This window comes from Anomaloglossus baeobatrachus, chromosome 7, assembly GCF_048569485.1.
Source record: "Anomaloglossus baeobatrachus isolate aAnoBae1 chromosome 7, aAnoBae1.hap1, whole genome shotgun sequence".
Taxonomy (NCBI): domain Eukaryota; kingdom Metazoa; phylum Chordata; class Amphibia; order Anura; family Aromobatidae; genus Anomaloglossus; species Anomaloglossus baeobatrachus.
Window position 1 is genome coordinate 168,510,502 of NC_134359.1, and position 17,134 is coordinate 168,527,635.

The 17,134-nt window shown below is 44.1% G+C and overlaps 1 protein-coding gene across 2 annotated transcripts in view; it reads right to left on the minus strand.

Annotated features, from left to right (window-relative positions):
* LOC142245236 (carboxypeptidase O-like) overlaps window positions 1-17,134 on the minus strand; it is a 992,459-nt gene that overhangs the window by 782,485 nt on the left and 192,840 nt on the right. For both annotated transcript variants that reach the window (XM_075317796.1, XM_075317797.1), the window contains one exon: window positions 8,914-9,028. In XM_075317796.1, the coding sequence (XP_075173911.1) occupies window positions 8,914-9,028 (115 nt within the window). The remainder of the gene's footprint in view (window positions 1-8,913; window positions 9,029-17,134) is intronic.

Below are 17,134 nucleotides of genomic sequence, written 5' to 3' on the forward strand. Positions count from 1 at the left end.
TTATCTGCACTGAGAATCAAAAATACCGCGGAGCGCTACGTCATTTTTTTTTAATGATTTATTTTTACAGCACTGTCATGTCAGGCAATCAAAATACAGGGAAGCCCTTTTTGTTTTTAGTTATTTAAATAAATAATTAAAAAAATATATATGGGCTCCCACTGCATTTTTTGTATTGCTAGCTAAGGGTAATCCAAGCAGCTACTGGCTGCTAACCCCCACTGCTTGGTGTTACCTTCATTGGCAATGGAAAATCCAGGGAAGCATTTTTTATTTTTTTTGCCAAAAAACTACAAAAAAATGACGTGCGTTTTGCCATATTTTTGTATGCTAGCCAGGTACAGCAGGCAGGTACGGCTGCCCCCAACCCCCAGCTGCCTATTTGTACCCGGCTGGGAACTAAAAATATAGGGAAGCCCTTTTTTTACTTAATTCATGAATTTTATGAAATAATTAAAAAAATAAAACGACGTAGGCTTCGCCCCATTTTTGTGTCCAGCCGGTTACAACTAGGCAGCTGGGGATTGGAATCCACAGCACAGGTTAGCCCGAGGTTTCTGGGCCCCTCTGCTGCAAATTGCAGTCCGCAGCTGTCCCAGAAAATGGCGCTCTCATAGAAGTGCCATCATCTGGCGCTGTATCCAACTCTTCCAACAGCCCTGAAGCCGGGTGGCTTGTTGGGTAATCATGAGTTAATACTGGCTTTGTTTTACTAGCTAGTATTAAGTCAGAGATTCTTAATGTCAGGCCCGTTTGACCCGGCCATTAAGAATTTCAAATAAAGGGTTAAAAAATACACCACACAGAGAAAAAATACTTTAATAGAAATAAATACACAGACACACTTAGAGACTCCATCTTTATTACCCCCTGTCAGCCCTCCACGATCCATGCCCTTCTGTCTTCTTTCTCCTTCAACACATGCAGCTTTGTCTGCTCCATCAGACAGCACAGCTGTATGGGGGGAAACACTGTGCTCCGTGCAGAAATCACTCTGTGAGAGTGACCACAGGCTTCTGGCTGTAAGCGGTGGCACTGGTTGCCATAGCAACGCTGCTCTGATTACGTGATTTCGGTGCCGCTGCGTGCTGGTAGCGGGATGTCCTTGTCACCGCCACCAAGCGTGTTGCTATGGCAACGGTGATCTCCGTTATTGACTGGCTGTGTCAGCTGGTCAGGAGCCGGCTTCTGCGGACGCTGGTAACTACGGTAAACATCGGGTAACCAAGAAGCCCTTACCTTGGTTACCCGATGTTTACCTTACGTTATCAGCGTCTGCCACTCTCAAGCTGTCAGTGCTGGCTCCCTGCTCCCTGCACACATAGTCAGACTACACATCGGATTAAATTAACCCGATGTGTACTATGGCTAGGAGTGCAGGGAGCCCCGCTAAGCGGTGTGCGCTGGTAACCAAGGTAAATATCGGGTTGGTTACCCGATATTTACCTTATTTACCATGCGTAGCATCGCTTCCACGCGGCGTTGCTGCTGGGGGCTGGTCACTGGTGAGATCTGCCTGTTTTACAGCTCACCAGCAACCCGTGTAGCGACGCTCCAGCGATCCCTGCCAGGTCAGGTTGCTGGTGGGATCGCTGGAGGGTCGTTTAGTGTGACGGTACCTTAAGGGAACGGGGAAGCAGAGCGGGGAGTCGACCGTGTACTAGAGCATGTCGCCGGTACACGGCGATACACAAACGTGAACCTTGTAACAGAGAGATGCAATGACAGGTCCTAGCATGAGGCGTCATAGTCATGTGACCAGTTTGTAGCCAATGAGATAACAGACACGTGACTGGTCACATGCTATTTTGATGACGTCACATAGGTCCTGCATCACTGCTGGTTAACAGGAGGACGCAGCGATTATCGGGAGGAATAGCGGCAGGAGACAGAGTGCAGGACGCATCCCGGGGACAGGTAAGTGTTGTGGCAATGTTTATTAACTTTATGTGTACATTTCTAATGCGTTTTTATGTGTTTGTGATTGCCTCCCATTGTTTCCTATGGGTTCGAGTGGTTTGCAGAACCGGTTCGCTGAACCGAACTCGAACCAGACCTCGATTCGGCGAACCGAGCTCGAGCCGAACCGCGACCGGTTCGCTCCTCTCTAGTTAACAGTGACTTCCGGGGCTGGGTGGTCATGTGGACCCTGTGACGCTAACAGGGCTCCCAGTCTCCAGATCCGAGTGGCATCTAACTCGGTTCAGGCTACTATTTGTTTGAGTCAACCTGCTCTGTATCCTCCACCTAACCTTTCAGTTGCCAACCTCTCCTTTTCCATCTGGGAGCACGGTGGACACCGAATGGCGATTGGTATATATACCTTTCTCTTTCTTTTCTTATTACATTTTTTATATAGCGGTAACATAGTATACACCACCTTATCCAAATCTGCCAGTCCCACCATAACAGATGTTGTTTCTTCAGCAAATGTTACTGTTGCTTAACCACCAAACCCACGGAAACAAACTTTTTTCCCCTTTCCAACACACCTGTTCCCCTTTCCACCAGCATCTGTCCTTTTTCAACTCAGTTTGTATATGACCAAAAGTGCAACTCTGCAGGGACACCGTACTCAACGTCGTCTCAGCACAGTAGCCAGCTTTCGGTCCCTCAGATGTGGACAAGTAAAAGACCATTTCCTCCTATCCATGACAAAGCGTTGAGATTCACTCTGTGCACCACTGGTGGTGTTTAGTGGAAAAGCAGATCTAAGATTGCGTAACACCTTCTGCTAATACTCCTGCATACCTGCGTCCCTTTCTATGGCAGGAGTTATTCCGCAAAATTTTGTTTTGTACCGGGGATCTAACAGTGTGGCAACCCAGTAGTCAGCATTACTTGGAATTTGTACAATCCGAGGGTCATGTTGTAGGTAGTGCAGCAAGAAGGCGCTCATGTGTCTTGTGCATCCAGGAGGACCAAGTCCTTGGTGTGTTGGTGGCGGAGAGGTGAGAATCGTGCCTCCTTCCTCTGCCCTCTCCCCCAACCTCGCACAACCAAAATGTGACCAAGCTCTCTGGTGAGTCTGCTGAGTCTTCCATGCCCATCGCCAGTTCGTCCTCCATTTCTTCCTGGGCTCCTGCACCTTCCTCAACAGTCTTGCTGATACTATGCGCCCTTGATAATTCCTCTCCCCCACCGTACCATGACTGCCGCCAAGGTGCCGCTGACCGTCTGGACCTTGTAGATCTTGATATCCATTCCGCATATGACTCCTCCTGTACTTCCTCCCATTCCTCTTGTACCAACACCTGACTCCGAATAATGCTTACAGTGTGCTTTATCATGTAGATGACCAAAATTGTCATGCTGAGAATGGCATCGCCAGTGTTAAACATCTTCGTCGACATTTGTAAACTGTGTAGAACGGTGCATAGGTCCTTGATCTGACACCACTCCAGCAGCGTGATCTGCACCACCTCTGGATCAAGTTAGCCCAGGGTAGACATCATAACGCGTATTTCAGCAGGGCTCTGCGGTGCTGCCACAGACTCTGCAAAATGTGCAGATTCCAATTCCTGCAGGTCGAAACATCGCATTTCAGGCGTTTAATCGCCAGACCTTAAGACTTCAGGAGCGATGAAAGTTGTTGAGCTGCTGGGTGCGAACGATGGAAGTGAGCACATAGCGAGCATGCCCGCTGCACAAGGCCATATAGGCTGGGATGGTGTTTTAAAAATTGCTGGAGAATCAGATTAAACACGTGAGCCATACAAGTCACGTGTGTCACATTGCCCTGACGAAGGCCCGCAGCCATATCTGCATCATTGCCGCACACGCCTGTTAAGTCACTACCGGAGTCCGCTCCGTCAATTTGTACTCCTGTCGCAAGGTGACAAGGTGTTCCTTTCGTGCATAGTGCTGATGATGGGAGAGGAGTTGTCGCCAGCGGTGCAGGTGGACGCAGGTTATGGTCACCCACTGGGCTGCGTTACCTTGACAGATGCAGAACCACTGGCTGAATGCAGGTGGTGGGTATCTCACAGATGAAGTACCATCATTCAGCTACAACGAATGGGAAGACACCACACCCTTTTTTAGGCCCATCCTGTCTGCAGACCACTGCCAGACATAGCTATGAACCTCTGTTTACTGTTACCCCCAGTTCAGTTTTATGATTTTGTGTGCTTGTTACCTGACTACTTTTCCTCCTTCCTGTTTATGTACCTCGTTGGCCGATTCGCATTTCACCTCTGCTTGTTTTCTGATTAAGTCCTGTCCCTCCCATTCTGTTCCTCTTCCTCAATTAATGTTTTGACCTTGCATGACTACTATTCTCTGGAACTGCAGCCTTCCACAGGTATTTATCAACTTGGGCTCTGTGTCATTCAAAATCACTGTATAGGGGTTAAAGGGTTTCAGGGTTCTGGGGGTGCAGCTTGGTGAGTGGCTTCCCTCTAGGCTATCCTTTACAGCCCGTCTGAGTGTGTCGATCCAGGCAGGCGTTACACCGTGCCCTCGACAGAAGGACATGTAGGCCGGGATAGTGTTTTAAAAATTGCTGGAGATTCAGATTCAACATGTGAGCCATACAAGGCACGTGTGTCACATTGCCCTTAAGAAGGGCCGCAGATTGTTTTGCATCATTGTCGCACCCGGCATTTCTTGGCTGCTGGTTGAGTGGAGACAACCATTGACGAAACTCGGTCTCACTCTACAGAGCTAACCGTCCACAACTCCTCAGCTGTGTCTAACATTTCCCCTACATTTCAAAGCAAATATTTGACCGCCTGATGGCCTTGAGCTATGCTGCCAGCATAGTAAGGAGGTGTGTGGGATTCCTTGGGCGCAGTTACAAGGAAGGGTGGCCTGACCACACAGGGTTTGGGCTGAGGTGAAGGACCAACACGAGGTTGAGGAGGCAGAAGCAGTGGAAGAACTTGTACATACAGAGGAAGGATTGACACACAACTCGTGGGGACAGAAAGACTTATACAGCAGACCCTTCTCCATCTCTCACCATAGTTACCCAGTGCCCAATTAGCAATATGTAACTCCCCTGTCCATGCTTACTGTTCCAAGTATCTGTGGTGAAATGCACCCTGTCACACACAGAGTTTCTCAAGAAATCGGTGATGTTGTGTGTGACCTGCTGTGTTAGTGCGGGCACCCGTTTCTTGGAGAAGGAGTGGCGAATGGCCATCGGCTCTTGGGGCACTGCAATGGGCATAAGGTCTCGAAAATCCTCGGTGGCAAAAGGGTGTAAAGGCAGCCTTTCTGTAGCCAACAAGTTTGAGATGCTGAAACTAAACCTCTTAGGCATGTCATGCACTTCGAAAATCATGTAAAACACAGCGAGGGGACTCCAACCACAGTCTCCCTCGTTGCCACTAAGTGGGCCACAAAACCCCCCCACTTGACTGGCATCAGTTGACCTCCCTTTTCAAAATGAAGAAGATGCTTTGCATGAAGCACTCTCAAAAATATCGCGTCCCTTTCGCCCCCCCAGGCTGACCCAGGGGAAGAAAAGTCCTCTGAGAGCCATGACTTGTTCATCTTGGTTCTTGGAGAAACACAACGAGGGGACTCCAACCACAGTCTCCCTCGTTGCCACTAAGTGGGCCACACAACCCCCCCTCTTGACTGGCATCAGTTGACCCCCCTTTTCAAAATGAAAAAGATGCTTTGCATGAAGCACTCTCAAAAATACGCATGCCTTTTGTCTCCCCTGGCTGACCCAGGGGAAGAAAAGTCCTCTGAGAGCCATGACTTGTTCATCTTGGTGAACGTTAGTATGTCCACATTGTCAGTGGACAAACGCGTTTGCTTATCTGTTAGCACACCCCCAGCAGCACTGAGGACACGTTCCGAGAGAACGCTGGCTGCGGGACACGACAAGATCCCCAAGGCGTACGTGGTGAGCGCAGGCAATTTATCCAGATTGGAAGCCTAAAATGAGCAGGGCTCAAGTTGCACAGTAATGGCATCAATGTTCCCTTGCATATACTCATATATCTGTGTCTCCTCCTCTTTTTTCTTGTCCAGCTCTTTTGTTTTCGCATGAGTATATGTCCTTGTCACTTTCCCATGTGTTTGTGTTGTGTTGTGAGTTGTTTGTCACCTTTTGGACACCTTTGAGGGTGTCCACAATTTCACTGCAACCACAGATCTGCCGCAGATTTATCTCTGTGTGTAACAGGGCCTGTAGACTACGTTCTCACAATGAGCTTTTGGTGAATTTTTGATGCTGTCTATTTTCACTGTGTCACAAACGCAGTGCCATAAAGTTCTGATAAAGTGGATGGGATTTATAGAAATCTCCTACCCACTGTGATTCTTTTTTTACTAAGCATTAACTGACCTGTCGTGTGCGTTTCAAATCCACAGTACGTCATTTTCTCCTGTAAGTATGCGGAGTTTTATGTGCAGATTTTCCTTATAGACGTGCATTAAATGTGGAAAATCTGCAGGTAAAAATACTCATGCATTTTTAGCACATTTCATTGGTGTCAACACATCAAAAAATGCATGTGATCTGCACATAAGTATATCAATAAAGTTTTGTGAAAGCCAAATACCAGGAAGTGTCAAAAACAAAGCATTTTTTTTTAAAGCATGATACAGCAAAATAAGACAAAAAACGCACCATAAAAAAGCATTTAAAACACATTAAAAGAAGCAATGAAAAAATGTATGTTACGTAATTTAAATAATGCGTGCAGAAATCATGTAGAGAGCCTACAACATCTATAGGTTGAGCTTGATGAACTTAAGTCTACCTTCAACCTCAAAACTATGAAACTTTGAAAAACTCACCCAGCGCTCAACGTGGGAATGTGTCCTTAAAGTGATGTTTCTCCCACTGGTGAAAATTTATCTGGTGAATCTTTCTCAGCCACAGGGCAGTAGTAATTTTATCTTTATCGTAGTAACTCCATAACCGCCTAAGTGAGTAATACCATTTTCTTTTCATCATTTTGTTCTCCTCTAATAGGGTCAGTCTATTGTGTGCGCTTTTCCCTTTACAGAATCTACCATATTTTTTGGACTATAAGACGCACTTTTTTCCCCCCAAATGTTGGGGGAAAGTGGGGGTGCGTCTTATAGTCTGAATGTAGGGTATGGCTGCGGGGAATGAGGGTGCTACGGTGGAGCGGGTCATCGGTGGCATGAGCAGGCTGTAGCAGCACCTGCTGTGACCACATGGGCCCACTCAATTTATATGCATGGATCCTCCCACCCATCATCTCTCAGCGCTGAAGCTGACGGGAGGGCGGAATGATGGGCAGGATGATGGGCGGGGGATACGCGCATAATTAGCAGCCGGCCCATGTGATCACCCCTGGCAACTACAGCCTGGAGTGATCATGTGTTGCTATATTCACTGCCCCCTACGCATCATCATCAGCGCGGGGGGCAGTGAATAAGTACGGCATACTCACCAGTCACCGATCCCTGCAGCATCACGATGTCCTCCTGTCTGCCGGCTGTCAGATGATGTGTGTGGTGAGCGGTGAGCACAGCAATGACGTCATCACTGTGCGCACCGCTCTCCACACACATCAGTGGCCGACAGGAAGACATTGCGATGCTGCACGGTGACCGGCTCCACACAGGTCAGCGGCGCTGCTGCTGGCAAAGACAGGAATACGAGCGATGCTGCGTGGAGTGAGGAAAGGTGAGTATAAAATGTTTTTTTTTTTGTGTGCCACAGGATACAGGCCATATACCAGGGTGGGGGTATTTATCAGGATGGGGGTATATAGCAGGATGGGGGTATATAGCAGGATGGGGGTATTTATCAGGATGGGGGTATTTATCAGGATGGGAGTATATAGCAGGATGGGGGTATTTATCAGGATGGGGATATTTATCAGGATGGGGGTATTTATCAGAATGGGGGTATATAGAAGAATGGGGGTATTTATCGGGATGGGGGTATATAGCAGGATAGGGGCTATACCAGGATGGGGGTATTTATCAGGATGGGGGTATTTATCAGGATGGGGGCTATTCCAGGATGAGGGACATACATACAAGGATGGGGATCATATACAAGGCAGAAAGATCATTACCAGGATGGATTACCTTAGTAGAGAATTTGGGGACATTACCCCCATAAGGGTATGTGCGAACGTTGCATAGTGTCATGCTGAAAATGTGCAGCGATTTGGCAGTGCAGGTGCGTTTCAAAACGCATGTATTGTGACTACCGAATTGATACAGAATTCATGCATTCTAGATGCTTTATCTCCCTATAGACAGAGTGGGAGCAGCATCCAAAACGCACAAAATATGTGACATGTTGCTTTTTTGAACGCAGCGATTCGGCAACACATTTCAGCATGCAAATTACTGCGTTCTAAAACGCAATATGCGGATGGAATGTGCACAAATCACATAGACTTTGCTGGGGATGCAGAATGCATGCGTTTACACTGCAGTGCAAAGCGCTGCGTAAACGCATGGAAATACACAACGTGCGCACATAGCCTTACAGTGTCAGCAGCAGATCCTCACCCCATAATAGTGAGTCATGACCACATTTTTTGCTAAAAATTTTATTTTCCTAGTTTCCTCCTCTAAAACCAGGGTGCATCTTATGGTCCGGTGGGTCTTATAGTCTGAAAAATACGGTACTTTAGAAATAGTTTTTAGCATAAGGTTGTTATAATTTGAACACAACCCACCATTGATCAAAAAATGAAGTCTATTTTTTATCAAATGTGTCTAAATTTAGCCTATATGTTTGCATATGCTTGAAGTTTTTGTCACTTATGCCATGAAGCGAGTGGTGTTATTGGACAATCATTCTATGTAGAACATCATAGCCTGACATTTGACTTTACTGGAGACGAAGTGGAATTTACATTTGCTGTGGGTCTATAGGCTTTTTATCATTGTATTTCATTGTCACAAAGTTGCCCTTTACTCAAACTTTTTTTACGTATATTTCAAGCCCACACTTACCTCCTCTATTGGGTGATATATGTTATAATTATAGTTTTCCAGAGTTATTGGCTCAGTGCTTCTTCGGCTCACACTTGAGCGATCTATTAGTTTCTGTACATCTTCAATCATGATCCTGCAAGTATTTAGATAGCGTTAAACAAACATGTCTTTTCCACCAGAATGATCAGATCTTCATATTTTAGCTTGTGGAAAAATATTTATAAACATAGTTTGTCAAACATTAAATTAGCATAAAATACATTTTTATTAATTAGCAATTGTTTTGATTCTGGTAAAATACTAATTGAGTCCATTGGTAAAGGTTCCTGTATGAACCATTTATTTTTCACATTGACTCTGGAAATTGCATTTCTTTGAAGTTACACGTCACAACTGAAAGGTGCGGGAAAAAGATCAATAAGTCAAACTGCAATTGTCCTGATCTATGCCAGAAGGGGACATCACAGGATGAGAACCATAGAACTAAGTCTTAGAAATGTGTGTAAGACTTCGGAAGTTGGACATTTTTTGGTAGTCAATTAAATAGAATACGTCCTGGTTTCTGACTGCCCCAAGAAATGGTACTCATAGCAGGATAAAGCAGTGGTGAACTGCCCAGGCCAAAAAACGAATGCACTTCCAGGATGCAGCCAGACCCCCAATAGACCCAATAGATGGAGGTATCACAGGTGCAAGAGGAGCAAATCACTCACACAACTCCAATACATGGAGGGGGTGATCAGTGGATGATACAATTGCACACTAGAGATTTGCATAGGGCGTCGTTCACACTTACAGGTGCATAGTAACCAAGTCAGCAGCCTATTTCACGCCCATACTATTCGACAAGGTGGGCTGCCCGGTACTTATGTGCACCATATACTGACAGGGACTTCATTATCCAAGTCCAAACATAAAGGGGCCTGGCTGCACCCAGTATAAAATGTTATGTGCAGAAAATATATATATATATACAAAATATCTGAGGTATTAGTTGATATGGCCAAAATAACGGGAGCCTACAAACCACGTCACGGTTCCTCATACTTGTAGGTCCCTACACTAATCTATATATATATAGAAAAACAACAGAAAGAGGACTAAATATCCTCCACAATTTACGATACTCACAGCAGGATAAAGCAGTGGTGAACTACCCTGGCCAAAAAACTACTGCACTACCAGGATGCAACCAGTCCCCCAATAGATGGAGGCATCACAGGTGTAAGAGGAGCAAATCACTCACACAACTCCAAAACATGGAGGGGGTGATCGCTGGATGTTGGCCTAATGCATATTGATCTGTATGTATTGCAACAACTATTGTTTGTTTAACATGATGTGATTTTATGTCTGCATGCATATTGTTCAGATGTTAACAAAGTAAAAAAAAAAAAAAAAAAAAAAGGTCCTCATTCACAGACAGGATGTTCCTCCTTCTCCCAGTGTATTTATTCTAGTGTGGAGCTGGAAGCTGAAGGTCACAGCAGATTTCTCTCTCTCTCTCCCAGAAACCAGACTGATCCTATTCTCATTTTGTAAGCTGGATGTTCTTAATTCTCAATAAATGAACATTCTCTGTTGCTCGCTGTGTACATCACGCTGATTAACCCGCTGCTAACAGGTTATGCGCCCAGAGTCACAGCAGTCCCAGACCTCCAGAGCACAGAGATAAAAAGACAACAGCGAACTGAGAAGAAGTAAAGATGGCCACTAGCAGCAACTCAGCAAAGTTTACAATGCCAAACCTGAATAACCAGAACTACCAATCCTGGGAATTCAAGGTGAAGATGCTGCTGATAAGAGAAGGTACGTGGAAATACACTCAGGAGCCTAAGCCTGACCCAGTACCACAGGAATGGCTAGAGATGGATCAGAAAGCACAGAGTACCATATCACTCAGCATAGAGGATGATCAGATTGTGAATGTGTGTAAGTGTGAATCTGCAAAGGAAATGTGGGAGCAGCTGCAGAAAATACATGAGAGGATAAATCTAAGTAATAAACTATATCTAATGAGAAAGCAGTATCAGTCTAAGCTGCACAATGACCAGGACATGCAGGACTACATTAGAAACACTTTAGAGACCGTAGAGCACCTGTGGGGCATTGGGGAAGATATGAAGGACTTCCATGTAGCAGCACTACTACTTAGTGATCTCCCAGAAAGCTATGACACGCTTGTAACTGCACTAGATGCACGCCCAGATGATGAGCTTACATTGGAGTACGTCAGAGGAAAGCTTGTAGATGAATATAAGAGAAAGGCAGAAAGTGTGAGCAGCAAGATATGCAACAAGAAAACTGCTTTACAAACACAGGGTGTGCCCACCAGCAGAAACCACCCTAAAGAAACACGTGAATGTTTTGTATGCAAGACGCCAGGTCATTTAAAAGCTGAATGCAGAGTCTGGAAAGCTAAAATGAATCAGCTGAAGAAGCAAAACAGTCAACAAAGAGTTAAGAGCGCTGTATCTGAAAATGATGATCCTGTAAATACTGAGGCTGCATTCACATCAGTCAATGCATTTAAATCAAAGCATGCGTGGTGTATAGATTCTAGTGCAACCAGTCACATGACCAATGACAGAGACCTCTTTACTAAGCTTAACCAAAGCAAGTCAGAGAAAGTGATAATGGCGAATGGTCAGTGTATGAACTCAGAAGGCATAGGAGATGGTTATATTGATTGTAACATCTCTGCAACACAAAGCAGAAGGATCCATGTAAAAGATGTGCTATATGTGCCTAGTCTTGAAAGTAATCTATTATCTGTGAAAATGCTCACAAAAAAAGGGAATGAAGTTACATTTAAGGACGATAGCTGCATCATCTCAAAGGAGGGTCACACACTAGCAAAAGGAAAAATCAGAGATGAACTGTAGCACTTGAAATGTAAAGAGTGTGTATACACAGCTAAGCAAGAACTGCACAAGAACTGTATTCATGTATGGCACAGGCGGCTTGCGCATAGAGACCCAGAAGCAATAATAAAGTTATTTCAATTAGCTGATGATATTACAAATGATCCATGCAAACAGACAATGAGGTGTACCAGCTGTATAAAAGGGAAAATGTCCAGAAAGGCCTTTCCTAAGAAAAGTACTACAAGAACAGAACAACCACTAGATTTAATACACATGGATATCTGTGGTCCAATGCGTACTCAGACCCCTGGAAAGAAGAGATATTTTCTTACATTAATTGATGACAATTCAAGATATACAGTTGTCTATCTACTTCACAGCAAAAATGAAGTTCCAGAGAAACTTGAAATATATCTAGCTGAAGTATATAACAAGTTTGGGAGAATGCCAAAAATTCTACGTGCAGATAATGGGACTGAATATACAAGTAATGAGACACAGAGCATTTTAAAGAAAAATGGAATCATATTTCAGACTACTGTACCATACAACCCTGAGCAAAATGGTGTAGCAGAAATAAGGAACCGAACACTCTGTGAAAGCGGAAGGAGTATGTTATTTGATGCAAAGCTGCCTACAGTATATTGGGGCAAAGCTATTATGACGGCTTGCTATCTTCAGAACAGACTACCAGGTAAAGCGACCGAGAAAACTCCATTTGAGCAATGGAATAGTACAAAGCCAAAACTTCAACACATAAGGATTTTCGGAAGTAAAGCATTTGCTCGCATTCCCAAAGAAAAACGAACTAAGTGGGAATCTCACACTAAGGAAGGCATCCTGGTAGGCTACAGTGAAACCCAGAAAGGTTATAGAATTCTACACCCAGAGACAACAGAGACAATTGCGGAAAAGGGTTTCTATACCGCGCCAATGATCACAAGTCTGGATGTCGGATTGATGTGGCTTTATTGTAGCATAGGTCTTCGCGTTTCAGGAGCTCTGCTCCCTTCCTCAGGACCATAGGAACAACATCAAATCTACCGTAGTAGACACATGTATACATTAAATAGATCAAGTGACGTCAGAGTACCGCCCCATATAGAAAAAACAGGCGGGAAAGGGTGCAACGTGGACAGTGCATGACGCAATACAGAAAAGGCATCGAAAAAAGAAAAAAACATACAGCTCTTGTTCAATACAGGTGACCCAAGTACTGACAAACCATAATAAAATGAGTGAACATTGAAAAATAAACTTATAACAATTATCTGTAAAGACATGAAAAAAATAATAATAATAAAATGTACAAGCATATATATATACACCATGAATAAACATCTATCAGTTGAATGTATTAAATCCATAGAGTGATGAACTCCAGAGAGAGCCAAGAACTCAATCCGGGTGATGGGTACATGACCGTGAGTGACTACGGATCCAAACTGCAGCGGCTCCAGCCCGCTGAACCACGGAGACGTGATAATACAAGCCATGCGAAGAAAGCAATAAAACACCCCGATGACAGGTGTGCATTAATCAAACATGTCACACCCAGAGCTGGACGGTGTACATTTATTTAACTCATCCAGGGTGACACTAGTGTTGTATGAATAGTAGTGGAAAACACAAACCCCCTGATCGGGCGGGATGGACAAGGAGTAGATGTCCGTGTATCTGTATATATGTATAATCATCTTTAAGTGTTCGTGCATAAACGTCTCTTATCGCTGTGTAAATGTCATAGAAAGTGCAGAAAACTGCTCCCGACCCTCAGCAAGAGAAAGAGTTCAAGGAAGTTCAAACCGTGGGAAAAAACCCCACGGCGGCTGCGCAGGCAGAGAGTGTCAAAGGAGCGGGGTGAAACAAGTTCATACCCGTGAGAACAAGTGCGTGCACGCATGCGTCAGTAGCCACCTAGCACAAAGTCTAAATGGGCATTGGAACAGAAGGATGGGGGTAGTGAAAAGAGATAGGTGATGCTGGAAACAACCCGGTGAAGATCCACCACAACAAAAAGTGACTCGTATCATAACAACCTTTGCTGTCAGGTCCATAGGATAATATAGTGTACTACTATAACGGATATACAAGGGGCCAAGTGAAGGGAAGAAAAGGGGGCGAACAAACTACAAACTACGGGGAGTGTAGGAAAGTGTGTACACCGGTACATTATGAAGCTGAAGAGACCTGAAAAAAGATAGGAAGACACCCAGAGACAAACAAGGTCACAATAAGCAAAGATGTAGTGATTGATGAAAAGTTCGTGTCACCCAAGTTTTATGACATTATGCCAGTAGTCCAGATGAAGCAACAACAACAATCTCAGTCACAATTATAAGACAACGAAAGGGAGAGTATAGAAGTCTGGCTAGATTCTTCAACCACTGAAGGAACAACAAAAAGCCTAAGTGAACCTGAAATCAGATGATCGTCAAGTTCAAACAAAGGAATACCAGCTAAACGTCTATCCTACATTGTCAAGATACTACCTGAGTCAGAGCCACAGTCATGGGATGAAATGCAAAAACTACCTGCCCATGAAAGAACAAAGTGGATCAATGCCGCTAATGAAGAAATGAACTCGCTTCATTAACTTCAAACTTGGAAACTCACTAAGTTACCACAGGGTAAAAAGGCAATCAAGTGCAAGTGGCTATTTAAAACCAAATATGACTCTGAAGGTAAAGTCCACAGATTTAAAGCGAGGTTAGTCGCAAAAGGATATTCTCAAAAGTATGGCGAAGACTATGATGCTACTTTTTCCCCAGTCGCCAAGCAGACAACATTTAGAGCCTTGATGGCCATAGTTGCTGTACAAAAGATGTTTGTCAGACATTTGGATATCAAAACTGCATTTTTAAATGGTGACATTGAGGAGGACTTATACATGACTCAACCTGAAGGTTATATAAAGGAAGGTGAACAGAATCTTGTTTGCAAACTACAAAAATCTCTTTATGGTCTTAAGCAATCGACAAGAGCATGGAACACCAAAATGAACAAAGTCTTGTTAGAAGGATTTAAAAGAGGTCAAGCGGATCCATGCTTATATACGAGATATACAGATGGAAAGTGGATGTATATTCTCTTATATGTGGACGATGTAATTGTAGTTCATCAAGAAGAAGCCGAAATTGGGAAAATTACTGAAATTTTGAACCAGCATTCTGAAACAAAAGACCTTGGAAATGGGACATATTATCTAGGAATCCATATCCAGAGAGAGGAAGATGGAAGTTTTCTTCTAAATCAAAGTGCAAAAATTAATTCAATTTTGAATCAGTTTGGAATGAAAGAAACCAAAGGTGTATCAACGCTAATGGAATCATCCTACCTGAAATTGGAAGAAGATGACCTGTTGCCTAATAATGAGAAATATCGACAGGCAGTGGGGGCACTTCTATACATATCGACTATGACTCGACCCGATATTACATCAGCAGTTGGAATATTGTGCAGATATGTGGAGAAACCGCGCCAAAAGGACTGGAATGCCGTTAAAAAAGTTCTCCGATATTTAAAAGAGACACAAGGTGTAAATTTAAAATGATCTGCAGCAGGAAATCTAAAACTCACCGGTTATGCTGACACAGATTGGGCTAGTGATTTGCAAGATCGTAAATCCACAAGCGGATACGTATTTAAACTTGGAGAAAGTTCAATCTCCTGGTCTAGTAGAAAACAAGTATCTGTGGCTTTGTCATCTACAGAAGCTGATTATGTGCCGCAGCCTATGCAAGTCAGGAGATCATTTGGCTAAGACAACTGATGGATGATCTTGGTAAACTGTTAACTCAGCCAACGGTGATATATGAGGACAACCAAGGATGCATTAAACTTGCATGCAGTGAAAAGATCAGTGGTAGAACTAAGCACATCGACGTCAGATATCATCATCTACGTGATTTGATAGATCGTGGCATAATTCAGTTTGTTTATTGTGAGACTGATAAAATGATAGCTGACATTTTGACCAAGCCATTGCCATGACCTAGGTTCCAAGGATTGAGAACCACTATGGGACTAACAGAATAAGTAGTTTTTGAGTGGGGGTGATGGCCTAATGCATATTGATCTGTATGTATTGAAACAACTATTGTTTGTTTAACATGATGTGATTTTATGTCTGCATGCATATTGTTCAGATGTTAACAAAGTTAAAAAAAAAAAAGGTCCTCATTCACAGACAGGATGTTCCTCCTTTTTCTCCCAGTGTATTCATTCTAAGGTGGAGCTGGAAGCTGAAGGTCACAGCAGATTTCTCTCTCTCTCCCAGAAACCAGACTGATCCTATTCTCATGTTGTAAGCTGGATGTTCTTAATTCTCAATAAATGAACATTCTCTGTTGCTCGCTGTTGACATCACGCTGATTAAGCCACTGCTAACACTGGATGATAAAATTGCACACTAGTGGCTTGCATAGGGTGCCGTTCACACTTACAGGTGCATAGTAACCTAGTCAGCAGCCTATTACACGCCCAAAATAATTGTAATATAATTGTAGGCTACCATTATTTTGGCCTGGTAGTGCATTAGTTTTTTGGCCTGGGCAGTTCACCAATGCTTTATCCTGCTGTGAGAATTTTAAATTGTTGAGGATTATTTAGTCCTCTTTTTGCACTTAGGAACAGGTCCCTGTTCCTACATGCAATTTGCCTTGTGCTGCTCCAGGCCACAGCGACTCACATTGATAGTGCAATAAGGAAGGCTTCCAACGTACCTGGCAGAGAAGGGACTTGTCACTGCTCCCCAACTGACCAGATCACTGTAACCTGGGACTATAACAACTGACCAGTAAAAGGTAAAGGAAACTACCAGCCTGTGTCATCCAGTTACTGTCGGTGTCCTCAGCTCTACTCCCCTGTGTACAACACCATAGACTACCACCCTATCATCCTCTCTGGGGCCATCTCCACCTGTGAGAAGCAGAATAACCTTTGCTGCAACAAACATCCGCGCTGGAGGACAGCGTACCGCAGGTGGCATCACGAGACAAATCCTCCACCATCATCACCCTACCCCCTTTCTTTATTGTACACCTCGGGGCCACGAAACTGGGCAAGGGCCACTTGTGACATCCCGAGACCTGACATCATGGAGCCCGGCGACAAGTAAAGTTAACCCCTTGCCCTGTGGGTGCTACATATGCTGTCCACAACATGCATAAGCATTATCTGCTGTTGTGGGAAAGACACTGACCCTTCCTTTCCTACCCACTTCTTGTAATCACTTCAAAAGGAGCTGTGACTTCTTATTTTGTGCCACGATTATTTACTGAGTGTCTGTTGGGAGGATGGGTTGGGATTTTTGGGGTCTGGTAACCCCATTGTTGTATGTTCTCTGTATATTGAAAAAAAAATCAATCAAA